General features: G+C 39.8%; 2 protein-coding genes across 2 annotated transcripts; one reads left to right on the forward strand and one right to left on the reverse strand.

Moving 5' to 3' along the window:
• Window positions 1–8: 8 nt before the first annotated feature.
• HRH3 (histamine receptor H3) lies at window positions 9–2,875 on the forward strand (the record flags this gene model as incomplete). Its single annotated transcript, XM_026862099.1, has 2 exons — window positions 9–230; window positions 1,103–2,875. Coding segments are annotated over 2 exons (1,107 nt in total), but the record flags the coding sequence as incomplete, so codon positions are not given.
• Window positions 2,876–9,055: 6,180 nt separating this feature from the next.
• Window positions 9,056–24,010, reverse strand: MTG2 (mitochondrial ribosome associated GTPase 2; the record flags this gene model as incomplete). Its single annotated transcript, XM_026862304.1, has 7 exons — window positions 9,056–10,923; window positions 18,032–18,422; window positions 18,846–18,984; window positions 20,451–20,669; window positions 21,297–21,412; window positions 22,044–22,191; window positions 23,840–24,010. Coding segments are annotated over 7 exons (1,242 nt in total), but the record flags the coding sequence as incomplete, so codon positions are not given.
• Window positions 24,011–24,015: the final 5 nt, after the last annotated feature.

The following is a 24,015-nucleotide window of genomic DNA, read 5'->3' on the forward strand; positions in this document are numbered from 1 at the left end:
GGGGGGGGGCAGCTGCCCTGCAGCTTCCCGCACCTCGATGGAAACGGACCCCTCTGGTTGCAGGTGCCTTCTGCATCCCCCTGTACGTGCCCTATGTGCTGACGGGGAGATGGATCTTCGGGAGAAGCCTCTGCAAACTCTGGCTGGTAGTTGATTACCTGCTCTGCACCTCTTCGGTCTTCAACATCGTGCTGATTAGCTATGACAGATTCATCTCGGTGACAAGAGCGGTGAGTCTTGTCATGGCAGCTGAGGGGGGAATAACTCTCCTTCTGCTTTTATTCTCCAGATTCTCTGCGGTAATTAAAAGCTCTTTGAATCCTCCAGAAATTAGGAATCTTTCAGCATGGTGACGGAAAGCAATAATTATCCACAAATACATCATTCAGCTGTGGTTTCGGATTAGTATTTCTGGCATAATTAAATCACTTAAGGTTCAGACCCCAGTGTGCAGGTGTTTCCTTCCCAGATGACAGGATAGTAGTGTACAAGTGAGTCAGCAAGGTAAGCAGACCTATTCCTAACTTGCAGGGGCTTATTATCTCCAGGACAAACAAGCGGATTGCAGTTGGACTCCCAGCTTCTCCTTGGCTACCAAGGCAGTAGATCGCCGTGCCAACTTTGCCAGGGCACAGCCCTGAGGCCTCTGGGTACGTGGCGAGATGAAAATGCTCAGCCTTTTGCAGGAGGCAACGAGCAATTTGCAGACAGATCATGTCCACTTTCTCGTTCCCTAACTCCAAATACAACATGGTTTAGCTACTAGGCGTGGAGAGCCGGGGCTAGATGCCTGCCTAGCCCAGGAGTTACAGAGAGTAGCGGGGGACAACTCAGGCAAGTGGTGGGGTGCGGCAGACTGCTGGGAAGACAGTACATTTCCAGTAAGCAGAAGCCACGTCTTGTTGTGGAGCTGCAAGATGAGGGTTTTAACTCTTCCCTGCAGGAGTGCGATTTATCTAGCAATTGCTCCTGTTGCCTATGGCGTGTGAATTTGTTAGATGGGATATCGCCTAGCAACTTTCCCAGAAACACAAATAGTTCAGTTGTGAAGAGCCTCAACCAGGTGGGGTTTGTGACCACACTAAAGGTTTCCCCATTGCAGGTCGCCTACAGAGCCCAGCAAGGCAACACCAAGCGAGCGGTGCTGAAGATGATGATGGTATGGGTGTTAGCGTTCCTGCTCTACGGACCTGCCATTATCAGCTGGGAGTATATATCAGGCCAGAGCATCATACCCACAGGGGAATGCTACGCTGAATTTTTCTACAACTGGTATTTTCTCATGACAGCCTCCACGCTGGAGTTTTTCACCCCTTTCATCAGTGTAATGTTTTTCAACCTGAGCATTTACCTGAACATACAGAAGCGCACCAGAATACGCCTGGATGTTTTCCATGAAGTGCACAACCAGTCCTTCACTGAAGAGATGGAAATGAGCCCAGAAGCAAAGCTTTCTTTGAAATGCTGTAAATGGGAGCAGAAGGAGCCAGCTGAAACCCTCGACCTCTCTAAGAGCAAAGCTCAAGCAGCAGCCTCCACTGCCAGCCTGGGTGCCAAAGACCTGCTGTCAACAGGCTGTGAGAGCTCCGGGAAACCTAAGCGTTGCAACAGAAAGAGCTGTAAAAATGCAGCATCCGCTCTGTCCATAGAGAAACAGATGAAGATAGTGTCCCAGAGCATGACCCAACGCTTCAGGCTCTCTAGAGACAAGAAAGTGGCCAAATCACTGGCAATCATCGTGGGCATTTTTGGGATTTGCTGGGCACCATACACTCTCCTGATGATCATCCGCGCTGGCTGCCACGGCCACTGCATCTCTGACTACTGGTACGAGACTTCCTTTTGGCTGCTGTGGATCAACTCGGCTGTCAACCCTGTCCTATACCCTCTCTGCCACTACAGCTTCAGAAGAGCTTTTATTAAACTCCTCTGTCCCAAGAAGCTAAAGATCCAACCTCACGATCCCCTTCAGAACTGCTGGAAGTGAAGGGTGCAGATGAGCAGAGCCTTGCTGTAATATACCTGTGTCATGGAAAAGGACTGTACCTTGCTGGGAGCACTGGTGTGGGGTGTGTCAGGAAGGCACCAGTGAGACCGCTATTCATTTACTCTAGTCCATCAACAACAAAATCAGGCAGAATAGAAGGGTAAAGAGGTTTTGGACATGAAACACAATGAAATCTGTGTCCTCCACTTGCAGGTGCAACAAAAGAGCTCTGCTGCCACCTAGTCAGCCAGAGCGGCACCAGCATTTTGCTAAAATAAAGAAAAATTAAAACTGAACAATAAAAGCTAGCAAAAATGTCTAACCTAAAACTACTGGACTAAACTACAATCTACCGGTTTGTAGATCCGATTTCTCCCATAAACAGGAGCGTTTTTTCCTCAAGAGATTACACATATATGATGATACAGAAAGAAAAGAAGGAAAACACCCATTTATCATTATTGCTACAGCAGCTACAGCCATAGTCTAGACCCCGGTTGCATGTGGTGTGATAGATGCCCCGGAGTTTCCAGCCAGACGCAGAGGCGCCGAGCCTCCTGCAGCGCCCTGTTGGCATTCCCCGATCCCTGCTTCAAAGCCGAGCCGATGTCTTTGCGTCCAGCCCCGCAGCGCACACGGGAGCGCTTCCCCCCGCCCGGAGCTGGGCGGCAGAGCTACCCCCGGCCCGCAGGACGCGGGAGCCCCGGCAGACCCGAGGAAGAGGGGTGCTGTGCCTACGGGAGAGGTTCCAGCAGGGCATCAGCTTCTCCAGAGCCTCCCTCGTGATGACCCAAAGACATTTTAACATCTCTTTTGCAAGATCTTAAAAATACTCCATCAGCAATGTGTTAGAGAATGACAAGCACTTTTTTTTTTTTTTTTAAGTTAGTCCTCTTCATTTTAGCAAGTTAGTTCCAGAACTCTTGAATGCCTCCTTTTAAAATACATAATTTGGAGACCTGGGTTGAGCTGATCCAGGCAACAAGCATCAACTCTTCTATTTTTACGTTTTTTTTAAAGCAGTCAACTGATTCCACAGATGTAGCACCAGATTCAAGAGACCAGGGCTATAGCGTCAGTCTTAATGTAAAATCTTGGGCATTTTATCTCTGCTTCCCAGCTCCTGCCTCATCATACTTGCCCATTTATTCTGTAACCACTTTGGGAACAGAGTTAGCATCACCATAAAGGAAAAGACTTCAACTGCCCAGCTCTGTTGGCCACTGCTCAGTGATACAGCGATACAAATGTGCAATTAATTGCCATAGCAAACACTCTTATTTAACAGTATCATAGAGGGACACTCAAGATCATCTCTGAAAAGTACATTTACAAATAGAAACCCAAATGCTGTAAAGTAGTACCCAAAAGCTTATGATGTCATGATTGCCAAATACACTTCGCTGTTGTAAGCAAACTGCTTTTTGGCTGCTGCTGGGAACAAAAGAAAATGCTATCCAACTCTATTCCAGTGATATTTGTCGAGTAGATCAGTATTGTCATCTGAAGTCAGGTTTTAAATGATGTCTTGTTTTGTGTAGAAGATATTTTGGTCTTGTGACATGTTCAGTCAGACCATTATATGGCTTAAAATGTATCCTTTAAAGTAAGTGTACGAAGAATTGACAGCATGTACTGTTGAGCCTGCTTGTACCTTTTCTTGTGTCTGCTACCTTCTGAAAACACCAATAAAGTATTTTTATAAGAAACTTGACGAATATTTTATTGTAAACAGGTTGTTGCTGGAAATGATAAAATCCAACTGAAAGAAAAACATCTATGGATTTGCCTGAGGAGACAGTTAAAGCCTGTAGATTTAAAAAAAAAAAAAAAAAAAAGCTCCTGAAACAGCTGAGTTTCTCTTACCTCTGGTTAACAGAAGGTGTGGTGAGAACACATTGCGGCGGGCGGAGGAAGCAAGCAGCTGATTCAATGTGAATGATAGAGCAAGCTTCAACTTTATTGAAAGAAATCACACCTTATGTAAGCAGTCTACAATACACTACTTGCAACTCTATTGGATACATTAAAGAAACTACATTATAATATCTCAGCCATTGGGTACATCTAAAAGGTCACATTATAATATCCCAGCCCCCTGTGGTATTTCTGGTATGCATAAACATCTTTCTTGCTGTGAACCTGCTTCTCTCCCAGGGCTGCTTTTCTCTGACCCCCAAGGTCATAATGCGCCCCAACTTATCTCTGTGTTCTCACAACAATCCTCGCTAGCACAACTGAGCCTTGGGTCTTCATCCTTGTTTACATAACTGTACCCTGGGTTCTTTCCTCTGTTTACCTCAGGTGGCTGGGACTGACTTCTGCAGGGAGCTATGGCCGACCAGCTCCTGCAGGGAGCTATGGCCTTGCTCTCTGCAAGCCGTTCTCCAACAACACATCACTTAATTCTTTCCAATTTCAGTTCTTTTCCAGAGCACGTTACAAGTAATTTAGATCTGAAAAGGTTACATTAACACTAACTCTTCCTGTGACTTCCAAAATCCACTGGCCTGCCTAAAAATGACAAAGTCATAATGTGAGCAAGGTACCAGTTTCCAGCTGTGGTTCTCTTCATTTGTTCATGAAGAGAAGTGGAACCCTTAGATCATTCAGTCCGATGAAGAAGCTACCAGCTGTGTTATACCTTAAGGAAAGGGTGAAGAAATCGTTGTGTCTGTTGGGGTTGTTTTAACCTGATATTAAATAGTGGTTACCTGCTTCACATTCTCACAGAAAAAGGACTTTGCTTTCTTCTTTTAAAGACTCTCCTGCACGATCTTTAGGGGATTAGTGGAAGGTCTCTGAAATACCGTAGAGGCCAAGTAACTGTTAAAATTATACTAAATGGTTGCAAAAGGGAAAAATAGGCCCCATTTCATGTGGTCTTCCACCATTCAAAGAGCCAGCTTTCTCCAGGAATATTTTACCAGTTTTCTTCAGAAATATTTCAGGACGCTCTGAAGTCATGCCCACAACACTTGCTCCTGTACTACTTCTGCCCCTACATGACACTAAAGTCTATTTCTTGTACCTGTAGAGCACACATCCCTCTGACACCCCAAATTCTGCTCACCAGTCCTCAGCATGCTTGCAAATAAACACAGGTTGCATGCCATCTACTGCCACCAGAAAGAGTATGATGCTTCAGGTAACTACTGAAAAGTCAAAACAGATACCAGTTATTTAACAAAACTGAGTAAGATTACAGCTTAATGCACCTTGTTGGGTTCCTTCCCTTCTCTCTTTTAGGGGGGCGGTTGTTTTTTCACAGGAATTGCTCAAAGCATAACTGAAAGCCCAAAAATCTTATTAGCACAGACACTACTTCTACCATTTTAAGAGAGGGGAAACTTAACAGAAAAGCTAGAAGTTCATCTAAGCAAACTCTCACAGCATTCTGTGGTTAACAGCTGAATCTCTGACAAAGCAGACCTGAGAATATCTTCCATACCATGGTTTTGTTACTTCTGACTAAGCAAATGAAAGAACAAAGAACTTATCAGTCTTTCCTATATAAGATATTTGTCTGAGCAGGGACTGGCAATTTGGCTTTCTGGTAGACTAAAAAAGGAAGATGAGAGAGGGGGGTGGTTTTGTTTTTCTTATTTCCTCCAATTTTCAATACACATCAAGAACATCAAAACATTATTATGCAAGAAGACCAGAGCTAAGCAACAGGGAGCATATACTGAGTTATTTTAGCAGTCTTTCTTCTCTCCTTCTACAAATTTCCCCTTCTTAGAGCTTGAATTCATTGTACCAAATTAAAGCAAAACCAAAACACATTAATACTCCTAGCTCCAGAACTGGTTTTCCTGCTCATGAGGAGCTGAGCAAGCAGCCATTTCAAAAGGGAGTTGCAACTGTTTGAATTCTGTACATGACTTTTTTCCACACAGCCCGAGCCTCCCATCTCAAATTCTGAGCTTACGGTTAAGTATTTATTTATTTATTTATTGAAGGCAAACAGCAGGTTTTCCCTACGTCCATTGGTGCTAACTTTGTTCAAAAGTGATGAGACCAGCTTTAAATTTCAAGGTGACTTTGCAGGCACAGGGGCTAGGAATTCCGTTCTTTCACATGCTCATACACAGAGCTAAAGCTGTAAGCAAAATACCTTGTTTTAAGAGACTGATAAAATTCATAATACTCACAGGGAAGAGGTGGACACTGGTTTTGCTTTCAGTGACCCGTAAGACCACGATGTACCTGCACTGAAGTGCACATGCCATCTGTAAAAGCTTTCTTAAGAGTCCCACTAGTGACATCAATATATTTCTGTATAATTTAAAGCCCTAATGGTACTTTACTCTGGGCTTTCAGAATGTGCGTTTGGTTGTAAAGTCCTTTCCCAAAGACTAAGGGAATGGACACATTTCACTGTGAGCCTTTTGCACAGTATTTTTATGGTCTCTGACCTCCATATGGGCAGAATTACCTAAACTTGTCGGAAAGCAATTTTATTCATTGGTGGATTTTGCAGGGAAGGCATTTATATTCCTTCCTGAAATACGAGCTCTTGCCTTGCCAAATAAAAAAGGAAAATAACTACTTATAGCTGGACATGGGGTCACACCTGAGCCTAGTTTTCATACTGAAAGTGTTATGAGTTGGTTTGAAGTTTCAGAATAACTGATGACTAATTCAAATAGGCTTAAAAGAGTATTTTAATTTTGCTGATTTTTAGTGTTCAGAATATAAATGTCTATAACCATTTGGAAGCAGCAGGGACTAGGGAGCTTTTAGGTATAATCAAATATGAACTGTGAAAACACATTACCATTAGACAAGGTAGGGCTTCTTGTCAACTAGCCTAGCAAATTTTTTTTTTTTTTTTGCTACCATACCTGCTAATAAAAATACCCCAAATCCTATTGTCTAGACAAACTGAGCAGGCAGGACCTGTTTTCAAAAACCATGAAAGACGACTTGCTGTCATATGAATATGCATCAAATATTTGTGGAAGCACATAGGCTTCCCCACAGAAAAGAAGCCCAGGGATTTGCAGAGAAGTTTTATGCACGGAGTGTTAGTAAGCAACGTTCATGCAGCTGTAGATCGTACCCAGGAGCTTTATAAAGAGAGAGGCTGAGTGACTTCCCGTAAGACCTGTGTGGAGGTAATGGCAGTTCCCTTCTCTTAATACAAACCTACACCCCATTAACTCAAGGATGTAAAGGTCACCACAGCGAGGTCTGTGGTCCTTTCATAAAGCAACATCTGCATATCAATAAACTATCAACGATTTTCCTGCACACCTACTTTCCTTTTTGGCTCTGCAATGCTTCCTCCCTAATCACCAATAATGAGAGATCTCTTTACACAGACAGAGGAACTTTGCTCCCACTGCCTCTCTTCAGCGCCCTTCCTCAATTACCATTCTTATTTCTTCTCCCCAACCTGCAGTTATATAAATTGGTTCTTTGTTCCAGCAACATCACTGAAGCTTCATTAGCTCAAGTAGGAGACTAGAGAAGAGAGAAAGCGAGGAGCTTTTGTTGAACAACACCTGTCTGGGATAATTAAATGAGATTTGCAAAGAGGGATGGCCTGTGAAATTGGGAAGATGTGATTGTACTTTATTTGAAAAAATGCTAATGATTTTTCTTCCACATTTGTAAATGAACATGCGTTTTCATAGCAGAACTAGGATGGAAAGACGGTAGGTTAGTGTCCTTGCTAGAGAGAAGCTTAACAACATGATTTCTATGAGGAAGGATCAATTTTTCATAACCCCAGCTCCCATGCAATGACACCAGCACAACTTTGCAGCATAGACCTGGTCTTGAAAGAGACCTCCACTCTGCAGAACTCGTTCTGCAAACAGATGGGACACAAGAAGAAGTATTATCTTTACTTGTGGTGTGGGAATTGCAGACAAGAATGAGAGCACTTTGCTAGCTGCCCTGGATGAGTGCCACAAAAGGCAAAAGCTCTCTCGATTTCTAACCCCACAAAGCTAGCCTTTCAGGCAAGGTTTCACAGATGTCCTTGCAAACTGTAGGGAACTCACAGCACTTCTGCATTCCCTTAACCTTGACTTTAATCTCCTCCTTTCCCCCTTACCACTGCACAACATACTTTTCCACCAATATAGTCATATTTGCAGGATTAAGGAATTATGGAGTTTAGAAAAGCAACTAGGAATTCTGCAGGGTGAAAGGTATTATCTGTAACCTGGCGGTATCATTTTATTGAGATACAAAACTATCATTGGCATTCACTTCAACAAATCCACTGCTACCTGGCAGAGGAAGGCTCCTACATACCTCAAAGGCAAGAAAACCCAGCTCTGTCCCTAAACCTCTTGTTGTGAGCTCAGGAACACTGATGACTCATTAAATCAGCACCATTTTTATTGCTATAGTCCAGGATGTGTGAATATTACTTATTACTAGGCATTTACAAGCCCCATATTCTTACTCCATAATTTACAAGCCGCTTGCACAGTCTGGGTACAAAAGGGAACTAATATTTAATCCAATTATCAAACATTCTAGGTAGAGCTATAAGTGCACATTTCTGGGGGAAGAACAACACTATTATTTTTCCATTTGTAAAATTTTACAAACGGAACCACTTTTTCAAATGACTCAGATGCACCAGGCAGAACATTTTGTTGTGTTGCAAAGGCTTTTCTTATACATCCAATACTTGGTCAATAATCCCTAGGACCCCCTGCCATAAGATACAATGACTATGTATCAGAGATGGCAAAGAAAGGGTACAAAGGTAGGTAGTTGCGGGGGGTGTGTGTGTATACAAACATCACAGGTATCCCTCCCATGCATGTAAATGCAGATTTCACGACAAAAATAGAGTGTTTATAGGCAGGCTGTGCCCACAACTTAGGCATGTGTTCTCTTAAGCACAAAAATGCATCTGTGATGCAACACTGAGTTTTGAATTATTTTTAACACAATATCCTAGGATTTAGCAGCACAATTAACACTGAAGGAGAACTGCATTCACAAACAACAAGCTTTCTGCTAAAAGGGCAGTGACAGTTCTGGCAAATTTTGTAGCTGTTAAGTAACAGCTCACACACAGCTTTAGTCATTAGAAGTTGTTTATTGAACAACAAACAATAATGGGAGTTGCATATATAATTCCTTGAACATGAGGTTGCACGTACACGCTGCAGTGTTCATGAACTGACGATGGATTGACAAAGCAGAGCAATTACCCTCCATTATGAAAATAATTTACACTCTAAGAAGCACAAATTTAATAGAGCACTACAGCTAAAGCACTGTTTAGTATCTCTGATACAGCTTCTATTTAAATATACAGCGATAAAGTAATATTTATACTTGCATGAAGCCTATGTTAAGAGATCCAAGAACTAGGAATTAAGCTGTTATTCCAGAGTTTTCATGGAAGTAACAAGTAAGAAAATCCTTTGTTGCTGCTGATACTACTTCTAATCGAAACAAAGGTTGCAAAGTACTTTACAGAACTACACAGACAGAAGAATGCTGACATACAGCTAACTCTAGAGTAAGGGAAAGGCTGAACCCAAGCACACATGGATGACTGTCACTGCAAGTCTACAGCAACAAGGTAAATTAAAACCTCAGCAGAGGACCAAAATGCCCAACATATCCTTCCTGAAGTTCTCACTCAGAAGAAGCCATGCAGACTGAATTATGCAGAACAGTTCATCTATTTCAGAAAAAGAGCTGAAATCCCTTAGAAATTCCCCCTCAGAAGTCCCCCATGCTCCTGACTCCTGCTACCAAGAGACTATCTCAAAAATAGTTTCTGAGAACATGGGTTTTAAAATAATTTGCTTTGAAAAAACTAGAAATATAATCACCCTTCATTCGTCTCTTGAGAGGTTGCCCCAGCTAAAGTACTGAAGAGGAGGCTAAAAACTGGGAAATCAACTATTTAAGGTCATTATGATCAACTCATCTTAATAACCATGTTTTCATCTCAGCAATTAATTCACAGAGTACCATCACTATGCACCACTTTAGTAGAGTACTTTTCAATCACAGTTTGTAAATAGGAAAAATTTCTAATCAATATTTATCACTGACAGCTGTGGCATGACAAGTGTTCAAATCAGCACATACTACAACAGAAGAATTGCCTCCTCCAAATCCAAAACATGAACTTTAGTTAGCCTAAATGCCACTTGTACAACAATCTTTGCAGAAGTATTTGTGTGCTGACAGGATCTACTAAACTGCCTTAAAAAAGCAGATACATTAATGACCAAAGAACAGGCATAAAATATTTTGAGAAAATCTGAACAAGTTCCTTCTATATTCAATTATATTTGTGACTCTCTGCAATTATTTTCTCCATTAATATATAAGCACTCAGGCTTTACTAACATGAAAGTGGGTATATATCTATTTTTTAGCTTGAATAATCACTAAAAGCAAATTTCCAACTGTGCACTTAATTCATCAAGCGACCTGGTTAGTTAAACGTATTACTGGTTTTGTTCCAGACTAAATACATTAGCAAATTAACTTCTGTAGCACGAACTTAATTTAGTCTTAATATACAATTCTAGAACTGTTTTCTGTTGATCAGTTTCATAAGCCACTTCAATACCTTTAATAAGCATTAAATAAATCCCTATCTTTAGAACATTTAATTAGTGATAATATAAATGAATTAGCAGCACTGGTTAATAAACTGTTTCACGTGGCAATTTTTGTTACTCATCTACAAATCAAGTTTTATTTACTGTGGAAAAAAAATCCTGAATGCCTTCAGAAAACCCCTGAAGATAAACTGAGTTGGCTCACCAAAAGCTCCTGGATGCTAAAATGGACTGCAACAACATGACGAGGGCAGAATGGATAGTGGAGGATTTTGTGGAGGAGATGCGAAGCGGCATCTGAACTGGGCATCCCTTCAGTGAGTCATGTATTGCCGTGCTTCTCCACACGCATTTAGGTGAAGTACTTTGAAGCTACAAATGCAAATAAGACACATATGGTTAGCCAGAAGTTACGCTCGTACAAGCCACCTGAAAAAAGACTAGCACTACACTAAATTATTTCCAAATTCCAGGTCCTCTGCCTTGCCACATAATTTCTGTGTGACTCTGCAAGTCATTGGGGTCCAAATGCAAACATATCTAAATTCAAAGTTTCTAAAATTCAGTGGGATGTAGACTTTTCCCAGTCTGGCTAGGTTTGGACCTCAGCCTCCTATGATTCATTTTCTACCACTGAAAGAAGGTTAATAAATCACTCTCAAATGTAATGTATTGCAGTATTATATATATAAAAAAAAGATATGATGTAAAACACATGAAATTTTCATCCCTCAAAGCCATTTTCCTAATGGCGATAAATTAGTTAATGAAACTAGAAAAATTTGGTTGGTATAGAAACAGAGATGAGTTAGCTTACCAAACTAAAATATATTTTTTTATATCTATAGTTACAGGAGCCATAAGGACTTTGCAGAGCTATCATGGGACTTGACCCATCACATAGACGGGCAAGCTTCAAAACCATAACTTCTGGCACTGAAGATACTGTTACCAATTTTTTTTTTTTTTTTCTAGACAGATGTCATTGTCCCAGTAATTGTTGATTAGAACTACTGTCTTCAACTTCCACTACATGTCTGGTGTGGCGGTGGGTAAGTGAAGGAAATAAACATTGTCTAAAATAATGCAGTAAAAAAATGTTGATTTAATACAGTGACCTTCTATCAGGTTATTTTTTAAATGTGATAAATGTGTGTCCTGCCTGGACAAAGCAAACTAGCTGCCCAAACTCATCTTCCTGATTTGCAACAGAGGAAAACAACAGGAAATGAATGGCCACAAAACAGTATGATTTCATGAATAAGATAATCAAAATATGGATACTTCATCTGTAATAGCACAGATGTCTTCTTGACAACCAGTGTTTTAGCAATTACATTGCCTCATGCAAATATTTTTCTTCATAAGCATTTTCCACTTTTAGTGGAAGATTAATTTATCTAGATTTATACAGTGAATAGCTAACTTCTATCAATGGTTGATTAGTGTGTGTACAAAGGATGTACTGGGTGGGGATTCACATGTCTTTGGAAAACAGTGATGTTCCAATCTCAATGGTAATTAAGCACTGAGGAACCAAATGTCAAGATTCAAATGAGAAATCTTTAAAAGTATGACCAAGCTTTTCCATATGCTAAAATTGATCCCAAACCATAGATTCTTCTAAAATATTGACTCTTACCTACACATTGACGGTTGATTTTTTCAGTTACAAAGACAAAAAGGCACCCGCTGGGAATTTGAATGAGAAAAGATAATTTGTTCTGCAGTTAGTTTTCAGTCCTGCTTTTTGGTCAGTGCTAATAAACCTGGATCTAAGTGCACTTCTAAAGTGTTCATTCTAAAAGGTGATTTAGTCTGTATAAAATATTTTCAGCATATGTAAATAAGCACTATTTATGCTTTGTGCCTTATTTTACCCAATAACCGTAACATAAATAAGAGCATTTGAGTGTACTGCAATGCTACATTCAGGTAAAAAAAACCCAAACAAACAAAACAACCTGGGCCACTGCATTATGCCAGAGTGACTCCAATTAAAATTAATGGAATATTACCAGAATAAAATGGATTCTAACAAAGTCATACCCATTACCTCTTACTGAAATTGAACATGCAGACATGAGTTAGTTACTAAACCATAATTATATGGTTTAATAGTATGGCTAGTCTTTTGTCTTCAGTCATCGTTCAGGAAACACATATATAGTTCACAAATACTTCCACTTGGTGACATAACAGTATAGCAATAAGCAAAGAATAGAGCCTAACCAAGAAATGCACACTTCAGGGAGTCAAAGCAATTTTTCATATAAACAAAGGCAGAGGAAAAAAAACCCAATACCAAACACCTAACCCTGTGGATAAGAAATCAGAGACTGTTAAGACCTCCTTGGACAATCCTATTTCAATCAGGAAAGAGATGAAAAAAATCACTCTCAGTAGCAAAATGAAGGACAAACACAATCTTAATATTAAAACAAGGTTGATAAAAATCTCTCTGCCTTTGTCCTACCAGCCACGTTTTATGTCTCAGAAAAATGGGCACATACCAGATAATAAATTTCAGAATGACATAGAGAAAAATCAAGAGTGCAGCCTGAAGGTAGCTTTGTTCTGTTATCAAGAGCTGCAAAATCATCCCTTATCATTACTGGCATACATATATAACCTTCCCTCCAAATATTAATAACTTCAGTCTTTCCAAACCTCTGTAGTTCAGGCACAATTAATCCCTGTTTAACAAGATGGGGAAACTTGTTAATGGGGAACAGCATTGGAAACTGCAGTATGGAAACAAAGAGAAGAAAGCTGTTCTTTAAGAGCCAGGCACACATCAATATCAGGATGAAGTTTTAATTTATATCAAAGCTATTTTCACAATGGTGATGAAATTCATTATTAACAGAAGTGGTCCAAAACCAAAATACAACTTGCACAGGAACGACAAGGCTGAAGACCTGTTGAAGGGATGATGAGCTTCAAACTTACCCATTCTCCCTACACACACTGCACAATGAACTACTGCTCCCAAAAAGCTTCATCTCCCATAGCTTGTATGCAAGACAACAACCTCCAGATGATGGGCTACAGTGTCCCCAAAAATAAGAGCTCTTCCAAAGTAAAGGTAACCTTGCTACTAGTAAAAATCCATTTATACACAACGATGATATTCATAGAAATATTAAGTCAAACCATGTATTGTCTTTTAATTTCCATGGTGGAGTTAACAGTTCAACAACACATTAGCATTCCAGCAGCCTGTCTGCTCCCTATTTACATTCCACCTGCCATTCAATTAATAACTCATTAAGTTACACACCAGCAACACACCTATGGTGCCAACATTAACCTTACAATGCAGGTATCAGCCAATGAGCCCAGTTAGCAACATCCTGTGGAAGACAAAACAGCAAGGAAGTTAGATTGGTATTCTGTATCCAACAGCTTGTACAAACACGTGCAAACTACAGCGAGGTCCCGTTCTACCAGCACTAGCATCTCTGGTTCACAGCCATTCCTGTAATTTGAATCAATATGGTCACGATTTTTTAAACATGTTCAAGCACCTATTCACTCACCCAAAATTCACTTAATAAAAATCACTATGAAGAGGCTTAATAAATACACATACAATAATACAAAGGAAAAAGAAACCCAGTGAGATCTGACACTCTGGCAGCCCTCACTTCTCATTATATTCAAGCAACTGGTGACCTACCACCACTTTAACAGCACAACTCTAAGCACACATAGTGTCAGGATGAACACATGCAGACAATACCCAGCAGCTGGTGTCACATCCTGCCCCTCCATCCTCTCGCTCAGCGGAGATGTTATCTGCTGCTATCTGCACCCTCTGCCCCATACAGGCTGCAGGCTGGAAGCAGACCTTGCTCTCCTCCCAGCATGGTGCTGTAGCAGAGCAGAGCCAGCAAGTACAAGTTCAGCGGGGGTCTCATTTTTATTACTGTCAGTTCAACTTGCTGCAAACACATTCTCAATTCAGCTTAAAAAATATTATGTGCTACAAAAAAGTGACTTACAAAACCATATAAGTAAAGCAGATTGCAAAAGACACCACACTTAAACACACCAATTCAATGTTTGAGTTAATGTCCTGCAATGAATCCTCAATATCTCTATGTTTAAAAAGAATGGTTCTTTTTAATGCTTGTTTTCACATTAACATTTCATTTTCTTTTTCTGTTCAACTGACACCACCTACACTTTCCGAGAACTTACAAAGGGGGAGAGGACTGCAAATAAAAACAAAAAACCCACAATTCACACTAAAATACTGTTGTAATCACGGGCCAAAAATATATTAAAAAGATGAGTCCTAGAACTGTAAAGTGCTAAATAAAATTATGGCTCAAGCTTCTCTAGGAAATAGAAAAGAGACTGGACTTCAATTCACGTTAAAATAAGGCTTATTATCAGAATGAGAAATAAAATCACCCATCTCTTTCCTCTAGTCAACAAAAATCAAGGACAACGTCAAAGGTTTCAGCAGAGGAAAGCAAAAGCTGGTTAAGGAAAGTCATGCAGAAGAAAGCCACCAAAACCCCTCCAAAACTAAAGCAACACAAGCCTGTCCACCCAACCAAAAAAATAAAAAAGTGGGAAGAAGTCCTATAGCACATCATTCTTCTCTGAAACAATTCATCATTCTCTCTTCGCCTGATTATTTTTTCTTCTCTGTTCCTAGATGTAAACCAAGTTTCCTTTGTAAATACCTTATTTTCAGCAGAACCAGAAGTTACTCCTCAGTTCTGTACCTCATAACTGGAATGGGATGCAAGAGATCTTCATGCCAGTACTGAAGGAGCCCTAACAGAGGAACGTGGCCCAGGCTGTTCATATTGTGCTGGGCAGCACACAGCCCCTCCTTTTGTCCAGCATTAATGTGGGGACCCCGAGCAGGAGGTTATTTCAGTTAGTATAGGTGTATCTTGACTACAGTGCGTTCAAACTCCCACACACAGTCATTCCAACACTAAAGCTGGAGCTCTCTGGCCCTCTGCATTGACAGATGAAGGAGTATGTGCTCCTGCAAAGCCTCTTTGAACCCTATCGGCATGTGGTTAGGAGCTTGGTACTGTCATCTCAGAACAGGCGGCTGAAATGTTGAGAACAAAGAAACCAATTATATGATCAATAGACATGTAGCAACCTGCTGTGCTTTTGGCACATCAGTACACAAAATACTTTCCACTCCAAGAAGTGAGGTTGTATGAGCACTAGAAAGTACGGGTGAAAGCTCCTGTGAGCACAGAGGCTTTTCACACAGCCTGGCATTCTCAAAGACTGCTAAATACCAAAACACAGTCAGAGAGCACGCAAAGTACTTGTAGGTATCAAATGTTCTGTAAAGAAGCTGCACCAGCTTTTGTGTTCAGACAATCTTCTCCCGTTTTTTTTAAATATGACTGAAAACCACGTAGCAATAGAAGGATAAACAATAGTGAAGCCTAAAAATGCTACACAAAACCAAACTGAAAGACAGAAATATTCAGTTCTACCTAATTCAGTTTGGTAATTGCCAGGGATGAAGTAAGTATAAAACAAATCTTGAGAGCAACTTCAGGATTTAGTATTAACTTTTTCCTGATCATATTTACACCATTATCACTGCTTAGAATGCATAAATTACTTTCCACACCTGATCATGGATAGAAATACCCAGAATGTGAATTCAGCAGAGGTAGTTACCTGTTTTGCCCATATTTTTATTAAATAATTCAGGCATTTGAGTTGACCTTGCACTTTTTCAGAATAAAAACCTGCTGCTCTTAAGAATAAGAAGGATATTCACCTTCTTTCTTATAGAGGCAAAGTTAGTTCTAATTCATAATCACTAAGCTGATCCCAACACTGATAGCACAGGAGAGTGTGAGTTGAGCTTTAATTAAGAGATTGAACGAGACTGCCCCTTTCAGCCATAGGCAGTCAGGGAAAAAAATCCATGGTTCATGGAATCTGAGAGCGCCAGTCTTTTAAGGCTGCATCATTCAGAAACGTTAGAATACCAGAGATCAAACAAAACGTGCAAAGTGACAGGAGCAGAGAGTATTATCACCTTCGCTGTAGCGTACAGAAAAAAAGTAATTAGAAGCTACGGCTGATTCTTTTTTCAAACCCACCGAGTAATTCCCACTACTGCCGATACAGTAGAAAATAGTCAATTTTAGTTTAAACATTATTAAATCTTTATTTATAAACTAACAAAGCTTAACCAAAGACAAGTCATAGGCGTGTCTTCATAATGCACCAAACTGTCCTTAATATTGTATTTCCTGGAAAAACAAAGCCAAGTTTATAAACACCACATCTTTCTATTCTATGATGGTGCTAATGAGTTTACTTTGTACTCTGTTGATGTGACAAAGTATGTACAAGGTTTGTAATTCCAGACTGCCAGTTTGGAAGACAAAGTTAATCTACTTCAAAAATCAAGAAACAGAAGTAAAGGCTGAAGAACAATTGTTTCTCTTGACTACTGAAGTACGTGTCTGAGCATTCCACAAGTCTGTCAGGCTCCCTTATGAAAAAGCTTAATAATACGCTTTGATAAATTTTGACTTTTCACTATCAAGATAATCATTACACAGAATATAACCAGAGTATACAGAAGCAGCTCTTCTTTCTGCATGAGAAGAGGGCAAAGACCCACGTTCTAAATGACGATTTATGAATTCCTAGAGCAAAATTTAAGAACACTGTTCACAAAATGGCACAGTTTAAAAAAAGGGGAGGTAAAGACCGTATTTCTTCTTTTATTTGAAATATCTAAGCCTAGAATTTCCCAGAACATTGCTTGAGACTTCTCAAGAAAATTGGACAACTCAGAAGTGAGTCTCAAAATTACTGTTCCCTGGTGATTTTATACAGCTACTTTGCTGCCAGCATTTCAAGAGTTAATTATTTATACTAACAAGGAAATAATTTCAATCATTAATTGCAGCTGTTTCATGCTTCTCCATCCTAAAAATACTGAGCAACTGGTGCCTCCTCTGAGACAAAAAAAACACACCCAACAACAAAACAGGAGAAAGAGATGCCTGAAAGTGGTTATGGTATAAAAACACATGAACGTGGGACTACCTTGTTTTTATTTCAGAATTTCTGATTAGTGAAAACTGAGAAGTTACTGCACTCTATTCAGAGAGCAAGCCAGCATCTCCTGCAGATCCCGAGTTTCAGTAATTTCTACTAGGTAGCATTCTCTTAATTCCATAATTAACTACCTAATGTCAAACAAGATCCAGGTTTCTAATTCAACACCCATCATGATTACAATTTTCAAATTCGGTTGTAAAATATAAGACACCTCAAAGGTGAACAAACAAAATCCTTCCAATGCAGCAGTCCAGAACAAATCCACACGCTGTGCTGCTTGCATATAAAGAAACCCACAACCCATTAAAAAACCAAAACCACACAGATGCAATCTAATCAAATTATGGGGTTTTTTTTTCCTCCTTCCACTACAATTCACAGTAGTTCTGGTTCCTACCACTTGACTGGGCTTTGCCCTCGTGATTGTTCTGTCTTCACATAAGCATCATACAGTTCTCTCAAATGCAGCAACAGTTCCTCTAGGTTGTCTCCTGTCAATGCAGACAGTGCAATGACCCGGGTATCTATCTGTTCTTTAAGGAGTGGCAGATTGATCCTGGACTGAGCAAGGTCAATCTTGTTCCCGATGACAACACAAGGCCTCTCAGACAATCCTTTTTTATATTGTTCCAGTTCGTACTTTAAGTCTTGCAGCTGAATCCACGGCTGAGACACAGAGAGATCCACCACATACAAGAGAAAGTGGCAGCGTTCAATATGCCTTAGGAAGGCCATCCCGAGGCCCCTATTTTGATGAGCACCTTTTATTAGGCCAGGAATGTCAGCAACTACAATGAGAGAAATTCCACAGTGAATCCAACATATGCAACAACAAGAACAACAACAACAAAAACCACCCCACAAACCAAAACCCAAATCCAGTCTTTTACTGGGCAGTGCAAGTACTTTTAGAATGACACCTCAATTGTACCAATATTAAAGCACACCTCACATTAAGTTTGGCTGCTATTACCTTTTAAAACCCCTAAATTTAGATTATTCCAGTGGAGGCAAAATACAGAATGCTACCTTGATATTAAGGGCACATATAAGTGAATGTGAAACAGGCTTTCAGTATTGTTTTGCTTGAAGTTCTTTAGAACTAGTAAGAGTTCTACAGAACTGCTAATCTTACTTCTGCAGCATTTCAAAGAATAATCCAGGTGACACAAACTGCTATCAAGGTATACACAATGTACTACAATTCTGACCTGCTACTTGCTCATAGTCTTGATAGTGGACAATGCCAACGTGGGGATTTAGGGTTGTGAATGGGTAGGCAGCCACTGCCGGCTTTGCCCTGCTGATTGCTCTCAAAAGTGACGATTTGCCAGCATTAGGAAAGCCCACCTGGAATAGAGACACTCATTAAAGCCACAGTTCTAGTCTAATCCCAATATAAAAAAAATCTGTAAGGTTTTGCAGATGTGGCAAGGTTCTTCCTGCATGAATATAATATTAATTTTGCATACTTAGTTCTGAAAAGCATCCTGGTTTCCCTTTTTTGTTTCTCCTAAACCCTCTTTTATTTATATGTGTATTCACTCATAAACATTAAACACATCAAACATAGAAGAGTCTCCTTAACTTTCTTTTGTGCCATCAAGTATTCACTTTGTTCAGAGCCAAAAGAGTATGTAACATAAGATTTCTTTTATCCCAAAATAATATTACAACACTTTGCCTTGCACTTCGCATTTTAGGTATTTTCTCACTCTGATTTATTATTTCCAAAAGAATTCAGAACTGGCTTTGTCCCTGATTCAGTAACATAGTTTGGCCTTCAAGTAACCAGAATGCCTACAAGTTTGGGATTTTCATAGTCTTGACATCAAAGAATTGAAACTTGGCCTTCTAGGGAGAAGGCAAGAATTTAACAAACCTACCCCAGAAATTAAGTTACTCTGGGATACCCTACAGCAGACATGATAGCTACACAGATGGTCAATAATCCCCAGCTGAAAGTAAATAAAATCCTAAATTCTCCTATTGGCTGATGTCAGACACTCTGAATTCTTGTCAGAGGCAGTGAAGTACAGAACAGACTTATCTCAGGTTTCCAAATTCGTGTTAAAAATGTGAGAAGTGGACCAGAGTGTCCAGCTGGTCAGAGAATTAATCTATTGATCCACCAATGCCAACTCTTTTCTTAGTCTCTGAATAAATTCACCAAATTCTGCTACACCAGACAGTTACTGAACTACAGCAAGAACTCTTTGCAGCAAAGAATAGTTTTAACAGCTTTACCAGCTGGTGTTAAAATATTTCCATACTTAAAAATGAAAACAGCTTAATCCCTAAGTTTACTTAGTATATGTCTAAATAGTATTTTCATTTCAAAGGATGCTAAAGCTGGAACTAAGTCAAATGTTTAATATCTGTAGAAAGAGAAATACAGAGATTAAATAGAAGATAATTTGAACTTTATCATTTTTCTTAAAAAAAACCCAAACAAACAAGAAAACAGAAACTAATTTAGAAGACCTCTTCCCACTTTATTGGTCATGTGCAGAATCAAAAGACAAAGACTGCTGAACATCATCAGTGAGTCTGTTACTGATGAATCCTGCATATTGCTTTTCTATACATAGTGTTGATTTTAGCAACAGTAGGATGACATCAAGTAGCAAGAGAGCAACAGCTCTGCAAATCACTTTGGACACCCTTCAACCAAGTAACAGCAAGAAAGTGTTGAGTTGCATCTCTAAACAAGCAAGTCAAAAGGCTAAGAAAAATGTAATCAAACATCATTTCTTCAGTCACTCAAGTGTCATCCTGCAACGATAAGGAAGTTGAAGAATCACAGCAACACTCACCAATCCTCCATGAGCTGTTGTCTTCAGTTCCAAATGGAGGACCCTTTCCTGACCTGGCTCTCCTGGAGTAGATAATGTTGGAGCTCGGTTTTCATTGGAAAGAAAAAAGCGATTACCTTTTCCTCCGGCTCCTCCATAAGCTGCAACATACTCTTCACCATGTTGAGCAAGGTCTGCCACAACTTTCCCATCCTCCTTAACCACTGTACCTAGAGGGACCTTAAAGCACAGAGAGATGTCAGCATTACACTGAAGCTCAAAGTCTGCAGCAGAGATGTCTTCAGCAGATCCTTTACCACCTTTTATATTTGTTGAAAATCATTCCTCCAAACTGGGAATCCCAAAAAGAGAAGGGTACTTCACAAGGCTCACTTTCTGAACCCAAACAGTACTGTCAGACATTTACACTTCATTAAAATGTACTATAACCCTCTTTCTCTTTTAGGCAAAGAAGCCTAAGCACATTAGCGAGCTAAGAAATATATTGCAGGTGTGCACCAAAACAGGCATGTTGAAGAAAAAAAACATATGAAAGAAAAAGTATGCTGCTATTTAAGAAGTTCTGCATTATAATCACTCTAGGCATATGACCCCCTAGAAGCAAAGCAAATCAGAACCATATTTGGTTTCGCCAGATGTACCTTCCAAAGAAGTCTAATTTTTCATAAACAATTTAAAGCAGCAGGATCTGTCTGTGTCCCCGCCAGCCCTATCTCTGCAGAGACAGCACACAAGGCTCCCTGAAAAAGCACACATAAGATTTTCTCACAATAAGGTCATCCTGCTTGAAAATCAGCAGTGTTAGTACAAAGCTAACACATTAGCATGCAACCTTAATTTACTTACTTTAATATACATATATGCACCATTAGCTCCGTAACAATTTTTGTTTCCTCCTCTCTCTCCATGAAAACCCTGATAGAAGGGGAGGACTGAAGAGAGTGATTTCATTTGCTGGTCAGCTATAAAGCAAAAATACACATATTTTGAACACACCGTTTGAGTAGAAGAGGCACAGAATAGCAACGTCTTGACTGTCCTTTCCCTTTCTGAATACTGCATGAATGCACATGCTATTTACTGTCTCAACAATAACGTATCAGGGAAGACTAATATTAATGTAAGTTATGAAGCTTAACTGCCTTTACGTATCTGCTTAGGTTTATTAACCATGTGCTTTATTAACTGGTCATTCCAAACTCAACCGTTACAAAATACTCTGGAAAATTCATTTGCTAGATCAAGAAATTTTGTAGAACTGTGGTAGCAGAAGCAGTTTTATCAATCTTAAAGTGTAAAATCTGATCAAATCCCAGCCTTATCATAACATAGTCTGGTACGAGCCACTACAATGTCTGCAAAATACTTTTATTTTCAAAATTATCTCTAAGGCTGTCAGTGCCATTTGTGTCCACGTTATCACAGCTCAGGGCAAAGCTTAAAAAGCAAAGACATCTTATACAGAAATAATCACTTTAACATTTTTGACATTTACATTTACCATTTCCTACTACACATGTAGGGTTGTTTTTGCTGGAGGGGTGGGGTGTTAAGTGATAAAACACGAAACAAATCACATTTAATGAGTTTTACCTTTCAAAATGACGTGACCACCATCACCTCCATTTCCACCACCAGGACCTCCAAATATTTTTCTGGGTTCACTATAAAAAGAACAACCCCCTTCTCCTCCTCGTCCTCCAACCACACGCACTTTCCGGTGATCCACGAAATAGCGTGTCTGTAACAAGGATGAGGTTTGTACCCTTTAAGTACAGTTTATCAGAGTAATTTTCCAAGAAGTTGACTGTTGTGCAAAACTTAGTAATATGCAGACTTGCTATTTTTAGTCATGATGAGAAAAAAAAAAAAAAAAAAAAAATCAGAACTCTGCTGTCATTCACAGGTCAACTAAATACAGTATACTTAATAATAAAGAAAAATAGATCTCACAAGTCTTATTCAGAACCCTCTTAAAAGTACATGCTTGAGGCTATGTTGATATAACCTAATGCAGCAGCTCAGATATGAAAAGTACAATATTCACATTAGGGAATTAGTAACAGGAAAATATCCTTTTAATACAGTTTATAATGCTGACAGGTAGCTCAAGAGACCTATCACACTAGAAAGGAAAACCACTCAGTAATTGTGTCTCTACTCATGAAAACAAAAATAAATAAAAAAATATATACATAAGCTTTTAACTTCTTTAAATTGAACTGAAATTTTCAAAGAGGACAGAGTGCATGTGCAGGAGGGATATTCTCATACCAATTCACACTTCCTATACCAGGTGATGAAATTAAGGCAAACTTCAATCTTCTAACAATTCGGAAAAGTATTAAAAGACAAAGAATAGAAAGTATTTGTAAACAGAATAAGCAGAGGAAATCTTAATACATGCCACAACCGGTTGCTCAGGGACTAAAAAAAAAAAAAATAGAGTGTAAAGAGAATTCCAGATCTCGGCTCTGTTTCTGACATTAACTTCTAGCAAACTAAGTATGTTGCATTGTCTCAGCTTTTCCGTCATCAAGACAGGTTTGATGATTTTTACTTATCTTCAGGAAGTGGGCTGAAAGAGAAGTACATTCATACAGGCAGGTGAAATTCTTTATTTATCGGGATGAAAAGAGAAAGCATGGCCTTGATTGCGGTAAGATTCAAATTCTGACAATTCCTAAGAGACTTCATAATGAGAATGAGCAATAAGGGTCAGTTTAATTAACAGCCCAAACGGTATGTGAGGGAGAAAAAGTCTTACTAGTATTATGATAACAAGATAATAAACTGAAAACCCCTGCCTCTTGACATTTAAAGTTATACTATAACCAGTGATTTCTTAAAAAGCCTCTTTTAGAAAAGTATTTGGCACCACCTCACGGAGACAGGAAAGTATTGCTTTAAACGGGAAGTGATTTATTGATCTTTAGAAAATAAGATTTTCTATACACGTTTAATTAGAAAAAGAATATTAAGAAAAAGTTCTAGAACGTGGCAGGTTCTCTGACATAAAAAGCTCTTTGGCAGTTGACTACTATGCAAGACTATAAAAACAGTGAGAAACAAAACAGTATTTCAGCTTTAAAGCTATGTAGGACTTTTTGCTTTCTCGTCTTCCAGTCCGAGGTGCTGAGGCTGAATTAACACCGTTACAACCCTTCTGCACACCGATGCTGTCACGTGGCAGGCGTATTTCCTCACTATTCAGCAAGTTTACCAGATTTTACAAAAATATTTCCTCACATCAAAAGTATATATTTGATCACTGTGAGGAGAACACGGCGAGGAGCAGGTAAGCTGTTTTCTGACGCGTGCCTGGGAGGTGACCACCCAGCAACGTTAACTGCACTGCACACCAGCAGCTGATTTACTTCGGGTCTTACCAGTTTCCTTTCCGAAATGACTCTCTTTTGCCTCAGCCGCCTGTTCTTTGACCACCTCGCGCAGGTTGTGGAGAAAGACAGCTGCCAGCCCCCCGCCGGCAGCCGCGCCGGGCTGAGGAAGAGGAGGGCCAACCTCCACGGGGGCCGGCCGCCCAGCCCGGCCCCGCACCGCGGCA

The sequence above is a fragment of the Athene cunicularia genome (assembly GCF_003259725.1).
Source record: "Athene cunicularia isolate RWA chromosome 20 unlocalized genomic scaffold, athCun1 chr20_part1, whole genome shotgun sequence".
Classification (NCBI taxonomy): Eukaryota; Metazoa; Chordata; class Aves; order Strigiformes; family Strigidae; genus Athene; species Athene cunicularia.